We start from the raw sequence: 23524 nt of genomic DNA, 5'->3' as shown, positions 1-23524 counted from the left end.
TGTGCATAGGACGATGCTAGGTGCGATAAAAGGGAATCTTAGCCCTAGAAACACGATTTCACTTTCTGGAACTGCACCATTTCCTTTCCCAGAGAAACCTATTGTTTCTGCCACCTATTTCCACATGTAGCACACAAAAAAGTAGACCCATTGCACAGCAACAGCTGTGATCTCTAGAGAAAAAGCAGCTCACAGACTCCAGGCCAAAACGACCAGTTTTGTCATCTTCTGTGGCTGTGACAAAACACCTGACCAAAGCCTGCTAAAAGGACTAAAGGATCCTTTTGGCTCAAGGTTTTATGGATTTCCATCCATGGTGACTTGGCCCCCTCTGAGCCTGTGTGGAGGCTGTTGAGCTTGTGATGGTCAATAAGCAGAAGGAATGGCACAGTGGAGAAGCCAAGGTCCCAACCGCCCTTCCAGGGTGGGTCCCCATGACCTCACTTCCTTCTGCCTCCTAGGTAACACCAGAGGCTAGTGGCCAGCCTTGAGCACATCAGCTCTGAAGCACATTTCAGTTTCAGATATTCATAGATACTGGATGGAGCTCAGGAGGTTGCATGGTAACATTCCCTGCAGATGTAAGCCTCCCAATGCTAGAAAAGGGATTGAAAGACTGCCTGGAGTCCTGTGACTCACATTGCCTGTGAGCTGTGAGCCCTGGAGCCTTCAAGGTCTTTGCAAAGCAGGACACGGTTTAAGGATAACATCCTCTTGCCCCTGATGGTGAGGCAGGGATCTCACAGGCCTTTCACTGTAGCTGCCATTGTAGTGCACTGAAATCAGGAGTCTGAAGTGAGCAGTTTGTCCTTTTATTTTTGCAGCTGGACTATGAAGACTGTGTCCCTGATGACCTCTGGCCTCCACTATATTCTAGTGATTTCAATGGGAACAGAAGGTAAAAATTCCTTGGAGATTACTTCTCAGACTGTGATACAAGCTAAAGAAAAGAAATTAACTATATAACTTGGGGGGTAAGGGGAGTCATGAGGGCAAACACTCAGAGAACCTGAGGGAAGGGGTGACACTGCTGAAAGAAATGTACTCAGAGCCTGACTGCTGTAACTGTAATCCCTCTGTATTTCACCTTTATAATCAAAAGAATCATCTGATTCTTAGAATGAGAGTGAAGCTCAGCCCACACTTAGAATGAAACCGGGACAGGTAGCTGCAAGCAGGAATTCCTGTATTGTGTACAGTGTGGAAGGAGTTAATGAAGTGTGTGGCCCACACCCATCTCACAACTGAAGCACAAGTTTTCTGTGTTGAAACTCCAAGTGTTTCTTCCAGTCCACCTGAAGCTGTGTCTTCAGAAAAGCTGGGCTTGCCACAAGTATATTTGAAAGGGAAGAGTTTTTTTTCTGCTTCTCATTGTGAACATGAGACCCAGCTATTCAGTCTCATGGCCTTGGTCCTAAGGCATAGATTGGAGCCATGCATTATCCTTCCCAACCCAGTCTCTTATCCATCTCCTCACATCCTCCTTCCACCTTCCTTGTGCCTGATAAACATTACATGAGGTTGGACACAAGACTCATGCACGTATTCCCAGCTAGTGGGGAGGCAGCAATTGGGAGGATCACAGTTCAGGGCCAGGGCAAGTAAAACTGTTAGCATGACCGCATCTCAAACAGTAAGCTAGATGTGGTGGCATGCACCTGTGCGTGTACCTCCATGGTTGATTGCAGGTTCAAAGGACCGTGGTTGGACTTGAAATAGGACAAGCCAGCAGGGGCTATGATAGATTTGCCTGAGAGAAGAGTAGGGAGTAAATTACCGGTGTGGTGTGTCACCAACAATGATAAAAACTGACATCATGCAGGGCACTGGTGGCTCATGCCTGTAATCCTAGCTCCTCAGGAGGCTGAGATCTGAGGACTGCAGTTCAAAGTCCATTTGTGGAGGAAAGTCCAAGAGACTCTTATCTAAAATGAACCACAAAAAAGCCACAAGTGGTAGCCTTGAACACAAAGTTTAGGGGCAGTGCCCATGCCCTGGGTTCAAGCCCCAGGATCAACACACACACACACATTATGACACAACTAACCTCACATTGAAGTAGACAAGAATTAAATTATTAGGCAAAAATACTTTACCTTAAATGACAAATATCTGTTAGTAGATTAAAATAAGAATAGAAAATTCGTCTGCTATAGACAGTGGATCACAGGTCATCTGTACCAGATGCAATATCAATACACAACTTTATTGATCTCAAATAAATTTTCCGTTTATAAAGAAAACTCTACAAAAAGATTGTAAATTTTGGTACATATTTGTTGCTTATAATCCAATAAAACTAGAAAGAACAATAAATAGCTGAACCAAAATATCCACTTGAAAAGAGCATACTTATTTCTAAATCATCCTTGAAGAAAAATTGAGAAAGGAAAGGAAAACTACCTGAAATCTCCTCACAGGAGAAAAGGAAAATTCTCGTTAAAACATTCTATCTTCAGCTTTGTTTCCCCTCTCATCACATCCAGCACTGAAGCTGTTAGGTCATTCATTTGGGCAGTGATTCCAGCCCAGGTCCCCGCCAGCGGAGTCTGGGTCCCCGGCCCTGCGCCCCGGCCCGGGACGCCGCACCCCCACTCCCGCACTCCGCGCCCAGACTTCGCCCCAGTCCGGAGCTCGGCGGGCGCGTCCCGGTCATCGTCCCCCTAGTCCAGGGAGGCGGCGGGGAGGGAGGAGGTCCCGGCGGCCCCGGCCCCCTCCCGGTCGGTCCCCCAGCACCTGTCCGGGCTTGGAACCATCCTGGTCCGCCCTGGAGCCCCGTCGCCTCCCTCCCTACGGCCCCTCCCCGCCGGCCACAGGGGGCCCTCCCCTCCCGGCCCGGAGCTCCTCCCCGCCGACCCGCGGTCCCAGCCCCCTCCCCGGGCCCCGGGCGCCCTCTCCCCCCTCCGCCCGCCCGAGGTGAGTGACCCCGCGGCGCGGGCCAGGAAACTACAGACTAGCCGGGCTCTCGGGACAGCGGCGGCGGCTGGTTCCCGCACCCGGAGCCCCCGCGACCCTCCGGAGCGGTGCGTGGAGGCCCCGCGGCTCTGCCACGCGGGTGGCGGAGCGCCGCACCCCGCCGGTCCCCCGCCGCTCGGCTGAGCGCGCAGACACGCACCCTCGGGGTCAGGTGGCCGCTCTGCTCTCGCGTCCGCACCCCCTGCCAGCTGGCCCAGGCTCGGTCTGCACCGCGAAGGGCACCGCGGGCTAGGCCGCGAACTCCCGCCAACCGCCAGCCCACCGCGCCCGGGGAGGTTTGCTCCCAGGAGACCAGAGTTTGCAGGGATAGCGGCTGTCCAGGATTGCCCCCTGCCCACAGGGCCGCGACTGCTGCATTCGGGTGTGTGCGGGCGCACCTGTGTGTGTGCATGTGTGCGCGCCGGTATTGGGACTTGAACTCGGGGCCTCGTGCTCTTGCTGGGCTTTTTGACCAGGCTGGTGCTCTACCACTTGAGCCACAGCTCCACTTCCAGTTTTTTGGTGCTTAATTGGAGAGAAGAGTTTCATGGACTATTCTGCCTGGTCTGGCTTCAAACCCCAGTTCTTACTAGAAGGAATATCCAAAACTCACTCTTCGCAGGCTTTCTCTGGTTATGCTCAGGGCCAGCCATTGTCTGTTCACCTTTCCGTTTGTGTAACTTGTGCTCCTACATTTTGGGCTAAATAAAGTCGCTCACTTCTCAGCGGATCCACCATTCTTTCTTTCCATTCTTTGGAGGCTAATTTGACCTTCAGGGTCTCCCTCCATGTCTGCAGACATCCAGCGCAGGTTCATTAGGCTCAGATATTGGTTCAGGTATTCACAGCACTGCTGGCCATTATTAATAGGTTAGCTAGAAAAGATAGATTAAGTGGCTCATGCCTGTAAAACTGGTCACTCCGGAGGCTGAGATCTTAGGATAGCGGTTTGAAGCTAGCCCACGCATCCAAGCCTGTAAGATTCATCTCCAATCAACTCCCTCCTGAAAAGCAGAAGTGGCTGTACTAAGCCTTAAGACCAGAAGAAAGGAAAAGAGAGATCCGTATTTCTTTATCTGGTGCACACCCGTGTGTATGTGTAGGTGTGCATGCACACACATACAGAGGCCTGAATTCAGGACCTAGGCTTTTTTTACTCATGGTTAGTGCTCTACCACTTGAGGCACAGATCAACTTCTGACTTCTTGATGATGAACTGGAGATAAGAGTCTCACAGACTTTCCTGCCCAGGCTGGCTTTGAACTATGTTCCTCAGATCTCAGGCTCCTGGATAGCAAGGATGACAGGTGTGAGCCTCTGACACTTGACTATCTTGGCTTTTTTGTCTAAGTGTGTTTTGATTACATCTACTGAGCTTTATAACTTAAAATGCAAACCAAATAGAAAACAGAAAGTGAAACTTCCAAGTTTTTCTAGGCTCTAAAAAGAAACACTAAATATTTACTCTTCCTCCTTCCTATCCTCCACCCTCTCTTCCTCTCTTTCACAGATTTACTTCAGTCACAGCTCCACTTCTGGCTTTTGGGTGGCTAATTGGAGAAAAGAGTTTTCTGTCTAGGCTGGCTCTAACCAAGTTTCTCATATCTCAGCCTCCTGAGTAGCTAAGTTTATGGGGTGCTAGCCATTAGTGCCCAGCTCTTTACTGGGATTTGAGCTTGCACTGTAGGAATAAAGCAGTGTACCATGGTGAGCTAGTCTGCAGCTCATTGTTCAATAATTAGCATGGCTAATGAGTTTGGTGAATTTCCATTGGTCGTGGATGTGTCAAAGATGTTTTTCTTCTTGTGTGCAAGCATCCTGCCTTGAGGTTTTCAGAAGAGCAATGCTTGAACCCGGGAACAGCCAAATTACTCATAGTTGTAATACCCTGACCTCCTGGTATGGCCTGGGTGTGGTAGAAGAAACACAGACCAGCTCTAACAGACAATAGTTTTGTATACAGATGTTGAAAAAAATGATCGACGTGGCTACATGCACTACTGAGTAGGATCTGCCTCACAGGTCAGTGTAGCAAAGGGTCAGAATGAGATGAAGATGGACATTTCAAGGCTTTCTCTCACTTTAACCATCCATCAGATAGCCATAGCTTCTAGTAAACACTCAGTATTTTCAGCTAAAGTGGCCCTCAGAAGTTTTCTGAAGAAAGCCAGGCAACTGTGATCACAATCTACACATCAGGGTTGTTGTCTTCACTAAGCCAGTAGGACGCTAATAATGTTGCTCAGGTGTGTGACTTCCAAAGGTGATAACTTGGAACAGATAAACCAAGAGAAGATGCTATTGTTCTGGTGGGACACATGATTTGACATCTGGGTAGATTCTAGGGAGGTACCAAGGGCTCCTTGTGGAATGAGATCTTTCCATGGTGACAGTTCGTGGTTTATCGTTTGTATAGTCATGTCAAACCTCACTAGTTTTAGCTTCATTTTGTCATAAGGGGTTTCAAGCTTGGGGTTTTTGACAAAGTAATTAAGAATCTTCTTTATTTACCTATTTCTTCATTTCTTCATTCATTCATTCATTTATTTTTGGTCAGTCTTGAGGCTTGAATTCAGCCTTGGTGCTGCCCTGAATTTGTTTTTCTCAAAGCCAGCCTTCTACCACTTTGAGCCACAGCTCCACTTCCAATTTTCTGGTAGATAATTAGACATAGAGACTCATGGACTTTCTAGTCTGGGTTGGCTTAAACTGTGATCCTCAGACCTTAGCCTACTGACTTGTGAGGATTGCAGGTATGAGCCACCAGCACGTGGCTAAAAGTATAATTTTAATGGATATTTATTAGCACCTAGAGTTTATGTGCATTTTGTCTCCTTGTACTAGACCTTAGCTCTGTCATTCCCCACCATAGCTTCTCCAGTCTGGTTTCTAGTCAGGAATCATGAAGGGACCATTACTCCTTCACAGAACATGCTAGGTTCACACTGATACATTGATTTGTGTGTGTGTGCGTGCACACCAGTGCATGCCCCATGCACACACACACAGATGTGAGCACACACACACACACACACACACACACACACACACACACACACACACACACACACACACACGGCAATACTGAATTTAAAGGCCTGGTGTGGGGAAATCTGTGGGGAACGCAGGCAGCAAAGATGGCCCTGAGAGGAAGTTGAGTGGGCAGAGCCGGATTTGTTTAGGCTCAGTGTGTAAACAACTCATGGAAACTTAGGTGCATGATAAGGTATGGCCTTTCAGTGATTGGTTGGTTCATTTCCTCCCTTCCCACGCAGTCTTTTGCTTTAAAAAGGGGATGCTCCCTGTTAATAAACGAGTTCCTGCTTGGTTTGACTTCCCGCGGCATCTGATTGTCTCTGGGGCTAAGGGAGGCTGGGGAACGGGCAGGCGAGCAGCTGCACTTCGCACTTACCTTTCCTTGGACCCCATCTGTCCAAGGACGGACGAAGACCCAACAGCCAGGGTGCTTTTTCTCCTCAAGTTAGCTCTCTACCACTTGGGCCATAGCTCCACTTTCAACTTTTTGCTGGTTACTTGGAGATAAGAATCTTTCTGATTTGTCTGCCTTTGAACTGATTTGTCTGCCTCAGATCTCAGTAGCTAAGATGATAGGCATGAGATACCAGCACCCAGAAAAATCAAGATTTTAAGGGGAGAGGTTTGCAAATATTTGAGTCTCCTGGGCAGCATATTCTCAGCTTGCAACAGGCAGGTGGGAGGGCTCTTGTCACTACCTCGCTCTCACTGTGCATAAGAGGGTTCCTGTACTAGTGCCCATATTCCACCTGGACTATTAGCTCACGTTTCACCAGGTAGCCTCTGGGGACAGGTGAGTTCACAGGGTGTGTTAATTGGTTCATCATTGTCATTCCATGAGGCTCCAGTTGGCACAGGAGGTGACATCTTTCTTCTCTCTCCTCTGGTCTTTTTTTTTTTGTCGGTCGTGGGGCTTGAACTCTGGGCCTGGGCGCTGTCCCTCAGCTCTTCAGCTCAAGGCGAGCGCTCTACCACTTGAGCTACAGCGCCACTTCTGGTTTTCTGGTGGTTTATTGGAGATAGGAGTCTCACGGTCTCTCCTGCCCAGGCTGGCTTTGAACCGCGATCCTCAGATCTCAGCCTCCTGAGTAGCTAGGATTACAGGCGTGAGCCACCAGCGCCCAGCTCTCCTCTGGTGTTTATATTGATTCAAGGCCCCTGTGGATAACCTCAGACCATCACCCCTACCTCCTCCAGTGTACATGGTCACCCTTAGCCCTTTCTCAACCGAGCTTTCAACTGCCATTGCCCATGAAGTTGTTAAATAGTCCTGGCTAAGCAGAGGGCTGAGATGAAGGGAGGAAGGTCAGGAGGTGGAAGCCTCAAAGTCCAATGAATACCAGGGGAAGGAGGAAGTAGACTCAGGAAGGTGCCAGCAGAGGTGAGGCCAGGACCAGGAAATTGGCTTCTCTGACCACCTGTCTGTCTTAAGGATCCCTGGGGACTGTGACTCTCCAGGATCTCCCAATCCCTTCTTCTCTCAGTGAATAGAAATAGACAGAGATGGCTCAACACCAGCACAAGTCAGACTGGGGAAAACATATACCGGGGGAGCGTCTGGCCAAAGCTGGAGCTGTGTCACTCCCCTGTTAGGACGTGTGTAATGGTCCATGAGAATGCTGGTTTTGCCTGGTGCAGATTGGTAGGAAAGTATCTGATCCTGGGACATAGGTAATATGCAAAATGGGTCACAGCTTAGAGTTAGGGAGGAGACCAGCCTGGCCCTCACCTCTTAAAGTGCCAGTAAATTTTGGTCTGGTGCCAGCTGCATGGGAGGTGGAGAGAGGGTAGGGCAGGAGTGGTTGGAAGTCAAGGCACTGGTCTGTGATCTATTGATAAGGACACCTGGGCCACTCACCAGATTATATACCCTGTGTGATGACCATAGGAGAGGCAGAACACAGAGAAGGCCAGTCCATCTGACCATTGTGGACAGTGCTGCTCCTGATGGTTCCCAGGATCCAGAATAACATAAAAGTTGGGAGCATCTGGTCAGTGGGTACTGCAGAAAGCCTGAAGGCATTGCCAGAGGTGTACAACCCAGGATCCTTCCTTGAGGCCAGCACAGGGCCTCTAACCCCATTGCCCACAGTACCACCCAACACTAGGAAAACCTCTTCTTTTGCTCATCTGACTGATCATAAATACTCTTTGTCTGCACTGTGCTTGGCTTTTGTTTCCTGGTGTTACAGGACGAAGGACTGTACTTCTAGAAGTCATTCCCAGGCTGGGCATGTAGCCTGGTGGTAGAGCACTTCCCTAGCAGGAGTGAGGTCCAGAGTTCAACCCTCAGCACTGCAAAAACAACAACAAACTCTCCTTTTCAAAGCTCCCCTGGCAGGGTCTTAATGGCTGGCATTTTCAAAGAAGTGTTTTACAAATGCCGGGGGAATCAAAGTTAGATGAAGATAAGCAAGCAGTGGTTGCTGGGGAAATTTTCCTCTAGATCCAACCACTATCATTTCTCTGGTTTTCAGAATTTACTGAAAATAGCCAGCATATTATGATTAATAACTATGAAAAATCCAGCTAATCAAAAAGGACTTTTTGGTGTCAAGATCGTGGTGAGATACAAAGGGTGAAGTGGGTTGTGGGACTATTAACTGAGATCCAGGAAAAAGGCTACAGCCTACAGACTTGGAATGAGTAGTCTTGTCTTTTCTCTTCCCTTTTCTTCTTTTTTTTAAAGTAAGTTTTTATTGTGAAAATACTGTACAGAGGGGTTACAGTCACATGAGCAAGGTAGTAAGTACATTTCTTTTCAAGGATTGTTGCCTCTCCTTTGTTTTTTTCCATCTCTTCCTTCCCACCTCCACAACTACACTCCCCTCTACCCCCCACCCCTGCCTAAATTGTAAAGTTTGTTTTTCAACAGTGTCTTCTACATATCATTGTTGCAATGGGTCAACCTGTATCCCTATTAAAACTTTTTGTTTTTTCCCTTCCCCTCCTCAAATTATACCAATATCAAATACAGTGAAAATAGGCAGAGGAACATACAAAACAACAACAAAAAATCACATGGTGCCTTATGAATATGTTAGAAACAATAGCAAGAAAAAACGACTTGTGTCCCTATCTTGGAGTTCATTTCGCTTAACATCATCTTATCTGGTCATATGTACATAGCTTTTTGACCTTTTCTGATTGTTCCAGACATATACTCATTATTGCAAATAAGAGAAACCATAGGACCTTTGTTTCTTTGCGCCTGGCTTACTTCAATTAATATAATTTTTTCCAAGTCTTTCCATTTTCTAACAAATGGGGCAATGTCATTCTTTCTGATGGAAGTATAGAATTCAATTTTGTGTATATACCACATTTTCTTCATTCATTCATCTACTGAGAGGTATCTGGGTTAGTTCCATATCTTAGCTATGGTAAATAATGCTGTAATAAACATAGTTGTGCTGGTAGCTTTAGTGTGGTCTTGTTTGTGATCATTTGGGTAAATGCCTAAAAGTGGGATTGCTGGGTCATAAGGGGGCTCTATGTGCAGTCTTTTGTGGAACCTCCATACTGCTTTCCAACATGGTTGAACAATATCAACTCATTTTCTTGTTTCTAACAGGGACTGCCTCACTCAGCTTTCCAATCCAAACCTAGCAACCATGAAGGAAAATGTTCTCTACCACTTCAGCCTCAGCACCAGCACACACAACTTCCCAGCTAGGTTTGGCGATGTCAAGGTAAAAGCCCAGGCTTTCATTCTAGCAATTTGCTTTACACTAATCTTCTCTGTGATACTGCCAGGTCTGCTCACAGATAGTAGAGAGGTGACAGGTACATGCCATTATGAGTTTATTATATTTTTACAAATGTCAAGTATATGAACTAGCAATACAGGAAATTACTTGAATAAGCTGCATTGACCCCGAATGATCTTTTACAACTTTAGTATATAATGGATACAGATATACAGATAGGAAACTTCCTGAATCAGGCCAAGAGACTTATACTGAAAGTCTGTTTACTGAATACCACTGAAGTTCCTGGTGAGAAGTCTTGGCTCTAAAGACCTGTGCTGGCAGCAGTGTGCTGAGGGCATCCTTGTTCTCTGGTTGTAGTTTGTGTTGCTGGAAGCCCCTCTTAGATGAACTCCTTCATCAGGTATGTGGCCACACAGCTGGGCCTTGACCTGGGTACATGGGATTACATGAATGTGTTCAATTTCCATTTCATATCCTAATTTGATTAATTTGTATGTCAGATGGATGGCTTCATGTGTTCATCGATTCTCCAGTGATGGCTTACTATTTAGCAAGATTACATTAGATGCTATGCTTGAACAGGATGAGATTTCATGTCACTAACTTTCCTTCAGATCAGTCCCATTTAGTTTGGAATCTTCCAATGAAATAGGAGACGGTGCTACTCAAATTTAGTTTGAGCCTGGAGCCAGTGGCTCACACCTGTAACACTAGCATCTCAGGAGGCTGAGTTCTGGGGATCTTGGTTTCCAGCCAGCCTGAGCAGGATGAGGTGAGACTTGCCGCCAGTTAGCCACCAAGGAAGCTGGAACTTGAGCAGCATTTCACGTGGTAGAGCACTAGCCTTGAGCCTAAAAGCTAAGGCCTAAAAGCACATAGGCCCTGAGTTCAAGCCTCAGGACCAGCATACACACACAAAAAAACCCCTGAAACAAACAAAATGTTTCACTAGATGCTTGAGTTTCTGTTACGTTAATCTGGTTCATTGTGCATGCATCTTATAATGATTTACTCATAATGTGAGAACAAGGATACTGTGTGGAGCTGAGCTCCTCAGGGCTTCAGGATGCTATGTGCCAGGATGCATGGCCACAGTGTGAATGAGAAAGAGTTTGCAGTAAGACCCTCAGCCTTTGCAACACTGGCCTCCTGGGCCTGAAAACTGTGCCATCTCCTGCCAAAACACTTCAGCTCATGGCAAGCTGTGTGAGCTGGCACAGGCACAACTTTCTCCTTAGCAAGATGGAATACCAATGTCCACCTCACCAGACTGTAGGGAAGACTTTAGGGAAGGTATAAAGGACTTGGTAGAGATCATGGCCCACAGTAGCTTCTCAACAGATACCTAGATGAAGATACAGCCATGTTGGCATCCTGGCCTGGTTGTGGTCTCCTTAATCAGAAGGCTTTGCTACATGTTTTCCCCTTTTATTTGCCAATATCTCCTGGATCTTTAATTTCTACAGATAAGACTATGAAGGGAATGCTACTTCTTATCTCCCACAGCAAACAATTCAAACCAAAAGCCGGTGGCTTTATATGCTATGTATTTTCACATACTTTTGCAAGAGGAAAAGGGTCTTAAGTCAAATCAAGTCCTCTCATGAGCAAACTAATACGTGGAGTTGAGGAACTCTTTTCTCCTACACCTAGACTCTCAATCAAAAATGAAGTATGACCTGAATATCTGTAACTCAAGGATGGTTCATTGGTAGGTAAGGGTCTAGATGGCACTGTCTTAATAAACATAATTGCAGTGGTGAGTGTAATAGTGTCAGGACAAAGCCATTATTTTCAGAATCAAAGACTGGTCAGAATTTGTCTTTCTTGTGATTTGATTGCTTTCCCCTTTAAACACTAGGAGGTCATTTTATCTCTTGTGGACAATTTGCATACATCGACACTCATAACAAGACAGGACTTAATCACATGAGTTTCTTTCCTACCAGTATCTTTTTGGGAAGAAATGACAGAGGCAGGATGTGTTCCTTGATCAGGCAAGAGGAGGGACTAATGTTGTAAAGTAAAACCACTTGGAAGATCCAGAGAAGCCACCTTTTGAGAGGCCAAATTGGGAGTCTTCATTAAAAAGTTGGCATCTGCAGGCAGACTCCTGTCGCAAAGACTTGCAGTCCTGTGAAGACACTTCACACTGTTAGAAAACTGAGTCGGGAGACCAGAGAAGAAATAAAGAGCAGAAAAACCATACCAACAACCCATATGAACCACAATGGAGGCCATGTTGATCAGAGGAGAGTCAGGATATGGACACAGCACATGAGGCCTGGCTTAAAGGCTTCTGAGCTGTCTGCCCTAAAATAGTGTCACGTCAGGGGACAGGGCACAGGAAAGTTCAGAGCACGGTCCAGTAACACATTATCCAAGTCCCCACCCCTGCCTCTCCCAATTCAGGCATGCCCAGCACCTGGGGGGGGGGGGAATGGGAATTCCTCTTCCTTCACCTGGAAGTCAAGATGGCCCCAGTTAAACCCAGTATGCTATCCACTATGTGGCCATGATGGCACTGGTTAGACCCAGCATCCCTACTTCACTAAGATGTCAGAGATTGAGAGAATTGCAGTTTTGACTCCAGCCTGGGGAATCAATTCTGGGGCTCTTGTTTTCACACAGTTTTAAACACAAATGGGGTCAGGTGGAGGTGGACTGACCCGCTGGGCAAACTCAGTGATGCTGAACACTATCTTTAAAAGCTGGAGTTTACTGGATGGACAGACTGGTGCTAACTCAACTTGGGAGTGAGCAGCCCCAAACTCAGGTAGCTCCATGTTTATAAAGGCTAAACATGCATTCTGTTAGAGTAGGTGCAAGCAAGCTGGTGTAGAGAAGTGAACCTTAGCAGTTATTTTGCAAGTGCATAAACCACAAACATTTCTGTAACAATTAAAACCACAAATACCTGGGTAACAATCTCGTGACCTCTATAGGACATGTTCTATGAAGGATTCTAGGTGCACAGCCCCTAAGTTCCTTGCTGGTCATGTTTGTCTGCTTGGCCTGCTGGGCATTTTGTCCACTGAAACTTGGGGATAGTGAAGGAAAAATAAAGGTGAAATGCTCTTGCCATGGCTGCTATCTTCAACTGTCTAATGGAACAAAGATGACAAGTCTTCCAGTAACCTGAATAAGTGCCCAGGAGGGCAACTATAGAAGAATTATTTGATCTCAGTGAAATGATGGGTGAAGAGGATTTATATTACCTAGGGCTCTGGCATTTGACTGATTATGTTCCGTGATGTCAGGTCATTTCCATGTTTCCCTGTGTTTCCCTTCATCAGTGTACTTAGGGATTTAGGCAGGTACTTGCTTTGGAAGAACTGTGATTTTGGTGTGACTGTCTTTAGCTCTTTTTGCAGCTCAGTGTCTCCCTCCCTAGAGCACTGCCCTGGGTCTGGTGGCCTCTCTTTGATTTTCCCCCAGGGTCCTGCAGTTGTGCATCGTGACTCCAGTCCCTCCCAGCAGATTGAGGGTGGATTCCCATATAGATCAAGGCTGTTGCACAGGAGACGTTTCAACACTCAGATTTCAAGGCTTGTGGAATGGTCCGTGAGAACACTTCCAAACCTAGCCCCGAGCGGGACCTGTTCTTCCTCATTCTGCAAAAAATGACCTCCAAGCCTGAAAAGATTTCATCTTCAAGTAGGATATGTGGAAGTCTCTGCCATTAACTAAGGCAAAGAAAGAAAAGCACCCACAAAAACCATGTTATTGCTGAGAAATTATATAAACAGACTATTAGTGTTTCAATTTAATCTTTTACTGGAAATCAGGCAAAATTGTGGCTGATGAAAGGGCAGCCTAGGATAGAGCCCCATGCCCAGCTCTCTTGGTGGGCTGGGGGCTCAGGAACGGCAAGATTCCCTCATATTCTGTCATCTTTGCCATGTTGCAGTGTGAAGAAGGCTTGGGTGAGCAGCTCAAGTGCACGCTGGGTACATGGCTGCCCCTTCCACCGCTGAGCTGTTCATTTGTCTCCCACTGGGAGCTGCCATTGTCACTGAGCTTTCTTGTTGAAGCCTGGCAACTGAATGGAGAGATTGCCTTAATTCCAGGGCTTCCCTGAGCCCACAGGGCTGTCCCACACCCACTGCCCTCTGGGCTTGAGGCAGCCTTCATTAATGTTCATTTGCAAGTAGCCATGTGCCCAATCCTCTGAGGACCACCGTGGGACCCCAATGAAGGAAGTGAGGTGGGCAGAGGTCAGGCCACACCACCCAGACAAAGGCTTGTGTGGCAGTTGGTGGGAGGGCAGCCCCAGCTCATCAGGCTGCCTGTCCCACCACCCAGACCCTGGGGAGTCCCTGGCCCCTGGGCCAATGTACTTACTTTCCTGAGCGCTTCCGCAGGGGAGGGCTCCTCTTGTTGTTCCTGCTCAGGACAAGTACCCGGCGGGGAGGCTCCAGCTCCCTGGATAGCTTGGAGCTAAGACAAGAAGTAGCTGGTTGGACAGCAGGCTCCACCCTGGGGGTTCCCTCCCAGGGGCCCTGGGGACTCAGGAGCTCATACACCCTTCCTTCAACAGGTCTGGTGGGAGGCTGACTCAGGCAACAGGCTCTCATGGACTGGTGCTGGGGATTCCCATGTTTGTTGCCCCCACTGCCTACCCCAGCTCACCTTTCCAATTGATTCAGGTGGTTCATATTATTAAACCAAGATACGAACTTCATGTCAGGAACTACCTCGAGCTCCTTACATGAGCCCTGTAGTTCCTTGACCAGGGCCATCACCTTGAATTCCTGGTTGAGAGAAAGGACACAGTGGTGATGGACCTGGACCAGGGCAAGGTAGGCCAGGCAGCTGACTTCAGGTCTTCACTTGGCTTCACTCTTGTCTCTCCCCAACACACTCGCCTTTCTCTACTGAGATCCAGTGCCCAACCCCAGCAAGCTGTCCTAGATCCCCAGCTCAAGGCCCCATCTCCTGACCTCTGGAGGACAAGTGATGTGACCATCCACATCAGAGGGAAGGAAGGACCTAAGGGACCCGCACAGCTGGCTGCCTGCAGAGGAAGGTGTCATTTTCTCACCTCTCGTCGTCTTTTTATGTTCAGCCAAGAGCCCTGCAGAGCAAAGAATATGTGCTAAGAAAATGCTGTTTCCACTTGGCGCCCTACCAAGTCCTTCCAGCAGAGGGCAGGCTGGGTGCACAGCTGGACTAGGATTGCTCTCAGTCTAGGGCAGGGATGCCAGGGGCCTGAGGACAGGTTGCTCACTGCTCAATTCTCTGTGGACATGGCAGAGACTGAGGCTTCAGGGACAAGGCCATGCTATTCCCACATGCTATGTCAGCTTGAGCACCTGCTGTCACACTGCCACCCTCACTGACCTCCCTCTGAGACATGGCCAAATGCCATCAGCAGCACTGAGGTCTGAGGGCATAGGGCATCATAAGTAGGATTGCTGTGGTGCTTGGCACTCTGGGGCTGGGGAAGACGTGGGCTCTTGCTGGAGGCCAAGGGGCAGGGAGAGGCTCTTTGTCCCCAATCTGCTTTCCCAGGGCTGGGGCCCTGTTCACTCACATCCTTGGAATCTTGGTCTTTGTGCAGTGAGGCCAGGTGACTGAGGATGGTGCCCAGGTAAGGGACTGTGCCCTCGGGATACTCCTGTGGCATTGGGTGCAGAAAGATCAGAAGGGTCCTGTTAAGCTCCTCGCAAGAACCCGACTTACCCCAGTCCCATGGAGCCATCTATCTAGCAGAACTTGGGGCAAGACAGGCTCATTCCTCAATGATCCACCCTCTACCCCATACCAAAGACACAGCCCTGCATGGGGAAATCCATCTGGCCTGGTCCCCTCCAGGGCTGACACTTGACACCCATGCAAGGTCTGTGGCCCTGCCCTTCACCTGCTCCTGTGCTCTTGCATTCCTTACTGTGGTGGCTGCAATGCATTCCTGCAACATGCCATCTGAGCAGAGGCAGGGTGTAATGGGGCAATAAGGGAGTGGGCCAACTGGTCGGTTGTGTTGGGGGAAGCCCCTCAACTCCTCCTTCTAGGAAGCCCCTGGTCTCAGGCTCGCACACTACTCACCAGTTGCTGAGGCTTCCTGAGGCCTCTCTTGAGTTTCTTCCAGAGGGTCCTGTGTTTGGGCTCTTGCCTCTGGCAGCATTGGGCATGGGAGTAAAAAGCTTTCATTCTCTAACCATTCAATCTTCCAGAGTCCCTTCTTTCCATGGGGTGTGACAGCTTTGGCTTGGGCCTTTAGATCTCAGGCTCCTTGTGACCATCAGCACTGTAGCCCTGGGCAGGCTAGAGAGCCTGGCAGGGCCTGTCTCCAGGGTGGATGTGGACATTTGCGTGCCCTAAAAGATGTTTCTGTGGCTGCCTGGTCTGGAGGAACCCGCTGACCCACGTGACTGGCAAGGCTTCCCTCCTGGGATGGGAAGGCCACCCAGAAACCAAGCCAGGGCCTGGCTTGGCGGTGCCAGGCAGGCAGGTTGTAGAGAGGCAGCCTCATCACAGGCCACACTCAGGAGGAAGCTGGACAGGAAAGTGGACATCCCCAATCCTATCACTTCCTCCAACCTCCTCAGGCACCCAGCTTGCCTCCTCTTCCACTGACTCCATTGGGTCCCCAGGGGCCTCCTGTTCCCATACAATCTATCCTAGCCCCAAGCCCATGATGGATGCTTCTAGACAAGCTATGTTGGATACTCTCCTAGAATTCCATCAGAAAGCAAATCCTCGCCCGCCCTCCCTGGACCAAAAGTTATTCTGGGGCTCATACCACCTTGTACACCTGCTCGTGGCAATACATCTTCTTCAGCTCCTGGAACGTCTTCCGACTCTCCCTGGAGGAGGGACAGAGACAAGGTGACAGATGGGAGAGGGCGAGAGAGGGGAGGAGTGTGAATGCATTGCCCATTTTGGGGCAGGACTTCATCCTAATGGGAACAGAGCTGTGCAAGGAGATCCACTGTGATCCTAAGGTCACATGGTTTGGAGCCAAGTCTTGAGGGGAAACCTCCAGTTTCACCCAATTTCCAGTGTGGTTTTGTTTGGAAGAGCACTGCACAGACGGGTGTGGGCATGTTGTGTCCGAAGGAAAAAGTATGGCACAAAAGGAATCCCAACCACACAGGCAAATCCTAAGCAAGGTCATAGGTGTCTGAGTTGGGCAGAGCCGCAGTCCCTGCCATGGGGAATTGCCACTGGGCTCCCAGATGAGGGACGCTAGGCTGAGGAAGCAAGGGTTGCCCAGGAGAAAGGTGCACCCACCTGCCAATCAATCTCCACGTCTTCTTCAGGCCTTGGAGCTGGCTGCTCTGCAGAGCACACATGATGGGAACGAGGGTGCAGCTGTTCCTCAGAAGGTGGCACTCCTAGGAGTGAAGAATGGGTGAGGAGAGCTGTGGAGGAAACTCCTGGGCTCCTGCTTGGCCTGGGGCTGGGCCTTTGTTACTAGGCTGAACTGGGACAGCTTGGGGGAGGGGAATGACAGTGGAAGCAGGGCAGGAATGCACACAGCCCAAGTGAGGGCAGAGTAGGAGGAGGGCTGTAGGTTAGGCAGAGGCTGTGAGGGAGCAGGCAGCCCCCTGGTGGGAGTGGGAAAGGGAAGAAGAGCCCCCGGGCCCCTCCTGCTCTTACCAGAGCCACCTCTATCCAGTGCTGCACCACTTGGGCTCTCTCTGCTGCCTCCATGCTGTGGTCCCCGAGGCACGTGGTGATCACACAACTGGAGACCTGCTCACAGTGCTCCAGTATGGGAAGCAGAGTGGGTGCCAGGCGCTCCAGACACTCCTTTTGGTCAGCATGGACATACACAAAGGTCAAAAGGTGGTAAGGGAGGAGTTTTTTGAACAGTTTCTGAAAAGATGAAATGAATGGTCAGCATGACTCTGCCCTGAGGCAGGTGTGGCAGTAGAGGTGCAAAGGAAAGCCCACACGCCCAGCCCTGCCAAGCTACTTACGATGGCCATGATGGAGAACTGATCTGCCTTCTCTTCGGGCAGCCAATCTAGCACTCGACCTGTCTCCTCATCACTGTCTAATTCCATCATGTCTAATTCCATCCGGGATGGCCCCCTGGAGGAAATCTGCACATCCTCCATCTCCACACACTCCCAGGGAGCTGGGTCTGTTTCCGCAGGCCTGTCTGCCGCACTAGCTGGTGGGCGAGCAGGCTCTTCCTCAGCAGCACAGGGCAGAACACCATCGGCGTCTTCAGCCACTGGCGGCTCAAAATAAGTAACTGGATGAATGTCCCCTCCTAAGCCTGTGTCAGCTTCCAGCTGCACAGATGGGACGGGTGCTACATCCCGGCTGGGCGGCAGAGGCTCCTGTACGGGTGGCTCTGGCTGCTCAGCACCAGACTCAAGGCAGTCAGCCTCTCCAGCAAGGGGGCAAGACTGCACTTGCTTCCCAGATGGACCGAGAGACTCCCCTTGCTCCCCAGATGGACCGAGAGACTCCACTTGCTCCCCAGATGGACCGAGAGACTCCACTTGCTCCCCAGATGGACCGAGAGACTCCACTTGCTCCCCAGATGGACCGAGAGACTCCACTTGCTCCCCAGATGGACCGAGAGACTCCACTTGCTCCCCAGATGGACCGAGAGACTCCACTTGCTCCCCAGATGGACCGAGAGACTCCACTTGCTCCCCAGATGGACCCAGAGACTCCACTTGCTCCCCAGATGGACCAAGAGACTCCACTTGCTCCCCAGATGAACCCAGAGACTCCACTTGCTCCCCAGATGGACCCAGAGCCTCCACTTGCTCCCCAGATGGACTGAGAACAGACTCCAGGCTTTCATCTCCTGGAGCGTCTAGCTCTGGCCCTGAGCTGCTCACTACAATAGGTTTGGAGGGCTCTGGTTGAACTGCAGATGCGTCTCCTTCTTGGGCGGGTTGCAGAATTGGGTCACACTGGCCTTCAGGCAGCTGGGCTTCTGGAGTGGGCACTGGCATACCCTCATCACTGGCATGTATTGGTGCATCAATGGCTGGCTCTAGAGCCATTGCTACCACTGGGCTAAGTGCCCCTGGCACTGAGGGATCAGCCATTCTTCCTTCATTTGATAGAATAAGACTTGAGTATTGCAGGTCAAGATCCAGACTTGGTGCTGGAGATGGTGCAAGGCTGTGGGCCATTGGCTGACCTGCAGGTGGATTGATCTCTTCGGTCACAGTTGATCGAGGTGAGTCAGAACATCCGTCTGCATGGGGTTCTTGTTGGCGCTCCACTGCAGCTCCTGGAGCTGAGGGGGCCTCTGAGGCTACAGCTAGCTCCAGCTCTGACTGACATGGTAGTACTGCTTCTACGCAGGGTGTTGGAGCCAGTGGTTGGACAGTGATTTTCTCATAAAGCCTGGCAGTTGGTGGAACAGCTGCAAGAAAAGATCCCCTACAGCACTGCCTTCCCCTCAGTCATTCCTACGGCCACGAGACCCCTGCCTGCTGAGAAGCCCTAGTCCCTGGACTCCACCCCAGGAAGCCCTGCCAGGACAGGTTTCATGCCACGGCATCCAGGTTCCCTGGCTGTCCTGTTGATGGCCCCATGGTAGCATGGGAGCTGCCTTCAGGTGGACAAAGCTTGGAATCCCACACCTGTTCTCTCCTTTGCCAGCCCATGCTACTCACCCTCCAGCTCTGGCTCCTTCAGATGCATGTGCTCCAGCTGGCTGAGCAGAAGATGGGCCTGCTGCTCCTCCACAGAGCCATAGTGTGAATAGGTTCCCAGGTGTTGCAGGCAGGACGTGTCTGGTGCTTCAGTCCAACACGCTGGGTATACTCTCATCCACGAGTCCAATATAAAAAAGGCTCTAGATGTAGTGGGAGAAGCAGCAGAGTCAGAGGTTGGGCCTCTCCTCCTCTCAGAACCCCCTCAAGCACAGGTGTGGGAGCTGGGCTCCTGGGCCTACTCCTGCCTATACCCCATGGCAGACCTGGTAACCTGGCTGCACTGCAGACATTGTCTACACAAGGGATGCTACTCCACCTACATCACAGTGAGACCCACCCCACCCACACCACCTCCTAGTGTCCCTGGGCATGCCCCCAAACAGTCATCCCTGGGGTGCTTTGTCCTCATGCATAGTGTCTCGAGAACCCAGAATGTCGTCACTCAGGTAGCATCTAGTGACCTCTATGACCTAGAGCCATGTGTGAATGGTCTTCGCCTGACTCTCAACCAGGGCACATCCTGGCCCTTGTGCACTCACGGAGGCCCCTGGAATCCTAGAGGATTGTCCATGATGACACACTGTAGGCCTCCCCGTTCTGTGTGGTCCTGAGGTTTCCCAGGGCAGGCACGTGGGACTGCCTGGTCATGGTGCCAGAAGCTTCTTCCACCCTCCTCAGGCACAGAACAAGCCAGACTAACTCCCTACATGGACACATTTCTACCTGGATTTGAGTCTTCCTTCAGGAGTGGCTGCCATTTCCTTTGCCCAGGCCTCTCCAAGGCCAGCTCTCCACTGCACCCACTCTGAAGACACATGCCTTCCCTCCTCCCCCAGGCACACTCACTGCTGCAGGTGCTCCTGCGCGCCTTCCTTCTTCTCATTGTCACGGGAATGGCTGTATCTAGGGGACACCATGAGAATGTCAAACATACTGTGTCTGCACATGATGTCTACAGTCCCAGTGGTTTTCCTGAGCACAGGATGGAGCTCAGGATGACAAGGATTTCCCTGTTCTTTCACTGAGTGGTGTCAAGCGTCTGGAAATGCATCCCCACACAAGCTGATGAGCCCACTAGCTTCCTCCCATACACCTGAACGGGCAACGGGGGAGGCAGCGTTTCCCTTGGGCTTCCTAGTGAGGTTCAGGTAGTTCAGGACCCCTAGATGGAACATATACCACCATTGTGAAGTTGGAAAAGAGTTTGCTTGCGGTCTCAGCCATGTGAGGCCTCAATGTAGAGAAGGGGGCCTTCATGAGGGAAGGGGCTTCTCCCAGCTCTGCCCACAGCCCTGCGCTCCCCGGGGTGTAAGGTCATAATGTGGACAGGCCTGTTCAGGGCCCATCGCACCGCTCCAGCCTCAGGCAGTGAGGATGTTGGTCCTAGCATGCCAGTAGCCAGGATCCAAGCAGATCCGCATTAGTGCAGCACATGCCAAGGCCTAGCCCGTGGGCCCGTCCCGAGGATCAGAGCTGGCGCTTACCTTTTATACAGCAGCTTCAATACGTGATGGGCAGTCCTGAAAGTACTATATGTCCCCAGAAATACAGGGATAAACAAGGCAGCTCCGAAGAGCAGGGCAGGCACTAAGTGGTCTACTAGCTTCTTCACTTTGCCTCCCTGCAGGTATCCTGCCTTGCAGGGATTAGGAAGGGTGGGGGCTAACACCCACTGTAATTGCTGTGAAGAAATGAGACACAGTTCAAACATGGAAACAGCAGCAAAACAGCAAATGTCTCTGGGCCATACAACGAAAATAGTCTGGGGCGCGCGCGCACACACACACACACACACACACACACACACACACACACGTATACACACCGAACTCAAGAATGTCAAATACACATGGGATCTGAGGCTGCCAGAAGGTAGTAGGTGAGGGGACTCACTCTTCCTCCACACCCTCCCTCCTCCTTGATTCACCTGTGGAGTGCAAGATGCAGTTCTGCTCAGGCGACCGGGACAGGGGATGACCCATCGCCTCCTAATGATCTCAATTTCTCCCAGTGGAGTTGTTCTGCGGAATAGTGGGCAGCAGGAGAACATCCTGCTGCCCCTCAGCTTTCCATACAACTCAGCTGGCTCAGCCGCACAGCATCCCTAAATACTGCCTGGTGCTTTGTGACACCTCTGGAGATGACAGCATCAATAGAGGGCCCCTCTGCTGAGCCTCAGCCTCAGACCAGACCTCTGCAAATGGCCTCTGGGTGCTGGCTGGGCCCTGTGACAGGTCAGGAGCAAAACTAGACACACTCCAACCTCTGTCCTCTGTCCAGTTAATGTCGTGGTAATGAGGACCACTTACTGGGCTCACACCCGATCCCTCCTTCCAGTTTAATTGTCTCCCCATGTACAAGTGCCTGTGCTTGCCTGCCTCCTCCAGTCACCCACTCACTCCTAGGGCTTCCACCCAGCACCTGCTTGAGGATGTCATACACTGAAAGGACTCTGCCCATCCAAGGCTTGGGAACCCTACAGCTGGTGTCCATCATTTTCACTGCACTCTTGTAGACATTCAGCCCCTGCACATTGTGTCTAGACAGAGAATAAACTGCCAACCAGTTGTCCTTGTCTAGGCCACTTATTCCTGCAGTGGGAGCCTCCTGGAGGAGGATACCAAGTTCAAGGCTAGTCTGACCTAGGCAAGAGATTCTGTCTCAAATCCATGCAAGCCAACAATGAACAAAAGAAACAAAAAGGAAATGCAAGATCTGAGCTTCACATGGGGGTGGGAATTTCACAAGTGTAGACACAGACGAGGTCTTCTCTATTTGGAAGCCTACACATGAGACTCCAATGTTCAACACACCTATTGAGAGAGGTATACACATGACCTCACATACATTCATGGACACAACACGGATACACATTCATCCACAAAGACACAGTGGCACACCACTATGTTCATCCATGTATGTCCTCAAATGCATGCATTGGAGCGAGATGGTGAATTCAACTCTGCTGCCTGCCACAATGTTTGTGTGCTAATGAGAGGATGGGTGAAAGGTGGGACGTTGAAAAGAATGGGCTGTTTGTCCAATGTCCAACAGGATTTGAGGCCAATCTCTGGGCTCATTCGTTGAGGGGTGAGGGCATGGAGAGGTAGTGATTTCTGCACCATGTTCACTGAGGAAGAAGTGGAAAGGGCACTCAGGATCAGGCTACTGGAAGGAAATGAGTGCTACTGAGCTCCTAGGGCTCAGATTATTCTGGGGCCATGGAGCATGTGGAGAGTAGTTAGAGAGGGGCTAAAGCTTGGATGTGGAGTTTGTTGGTGTGGAGACATATGGAGATGGGAGGCCTTCACTTTTCAAGCCACAGGGAAGCGGACAGGAAGCGCCTCCACCAAGGGAAATCTTGGCAGGGGAGGGAAACCCTTGGCGTCCTTCTACCTATAGAGTCCTAGGTGCGCCCTTCCCAGTCTGCTACCTCTCCTTGGTGCTATTGTCTACCTAGCTCAAGATGTCACAGTCAGTGCCCAAGGCTCTGAGGATGGTAATTTATACTCATTGGTATTGTTCACGCATGTAGGCCAAGAAGACTGGCTTCAGCCCAACTTAGAGTCACGTGCAGGCTTTTTCACAGGAAATGGAGGCCAGAGTTTCCTGCCAGAGTTTTCTGCTACCCAGCAGAAGCACCTGAGGAAACCCTCCAACACGGTGTCTGCCACCACCACCAGGACCATGCTACTGATCCTGCTGACCATGGCGCCGATCCTGCCCTCTATCCTGATGACTCAATGCCTGGCTCTTCCTGCCTGCTCTGAGGAAGTGACCACTGTGTAAGGGCTGCAGGTAGAATCCCGGCCCATGACAAATGATGTGATGCACTTGTTCTTATTATTTTGTACTACTATAGACTCAATCTTTTTAAATTTCCCAAAGCTAGTATACCAATGACAATACTCCACCTCCCAGGCCGGTGGGGAAGAACTAAGGGAACCAGGAGTATGGCACAATCAATTCAGCTCCACCATGGGAAGTACTTGCCTTGCCCCACCTCCAGGGCCCCATTCCCGAATCTCACTCCCACAGCTGGCAGCAGCATACTCATCCTCTCTCTCTTTTTTTTAGTTGTGAAAATACTGTACAGAGGGGTTACAATTACATGGGCAAGATAATGAGTACATTTCTTATCAAGCATTGTAGCCTCCTCCTTTGTTTCCCCTTCCCATC

The 23524-nt window shown here is 50.1% G+C and overlaps 1 protein-coding gene and 1 long non-coding RNA gene across 3 annotated transcripts in view; one reads left to right on the top strand and one right to left on the bottom strand.

The window, feature by feature from the left end:
* LOC138835024 (uncharacterized) overlaps positions 1 to 13504 on the top strand; it is an 18346-nt gene extending 4842 nt beyond the window's left edge. The window contains exons 2-4 of the long non-coding RNA XR_011374358.1: positions 825 to 898; positions 9566 to 9683; positions 13143 to 13504. This is a non-coding gene — a long non-coding RNA (uncharacterized lncRNA). The remainder of the gene's footprint in view (positions 1 to 824; positions 899 to 9565; positions 9684 to 13142) is intronic.
* LOC138835022 (uncharacterized) lies at positions 13458 to 23524 on the bottom strand. Of its 2 annotated transcripts, XM_070033740.1 has the most exons (14): positions 21273 to 23520; positions 20830 to 21026; positions 20192 to 20248; positions 19304 to 19485; positions 17633 to 19050; positions 17310 to 17528; positions 16941 to 17044; positions 16453 to 16513; positions 15753 to 15821; positions 15241 to 15324; positions 14749 to 14781; positions 14337 to 14458; positions 14049 to 14144; positions 13458 to 13746 (listed from the first exon to the last, which is right to left on the bottom strand). In XM_070033740.1, exons 1-14 carry the CDS (start codon positions 21393 to 21395, stop codon positions 13521 to 13523), a joined length of 2991 nt encoding a protein of 996 aa, XP_069889841.1. In that variant the 5' UTR covers positions 21396 to 23520; the 3' UTR covers positions 13458 to 13520. The 2 variants fall into 2 exon arrangements, with proteins under 2 accessions (XP_069889841.1, XP_069889842.1); XM_070033741.1 differs by lacking the exon at positions 14337 to 14458 and having other exon boundaries at positions 13615 to 13746; positions 21273 to 23524.

Source organism: Dipodomys merriami, unplaced genomic scaffold, assembly GCF_024711535.1.
Source record: "Dipodomys merriami isolate MVZ:Mamm:240054 unplaced genomic scaffold, mDipMer1.0.p SCAF_2220, whole genome shotgun sequence".
Lineage (NCBI taxonomy): Eukaryota > Metazoa > Chordata > Mammalia > Rodentia > Heteromyidae > Dipodomys > Dipodomys merriami.
This window is presented reverse-complemented; position numbering and strand designations above follow the sequence as displayed.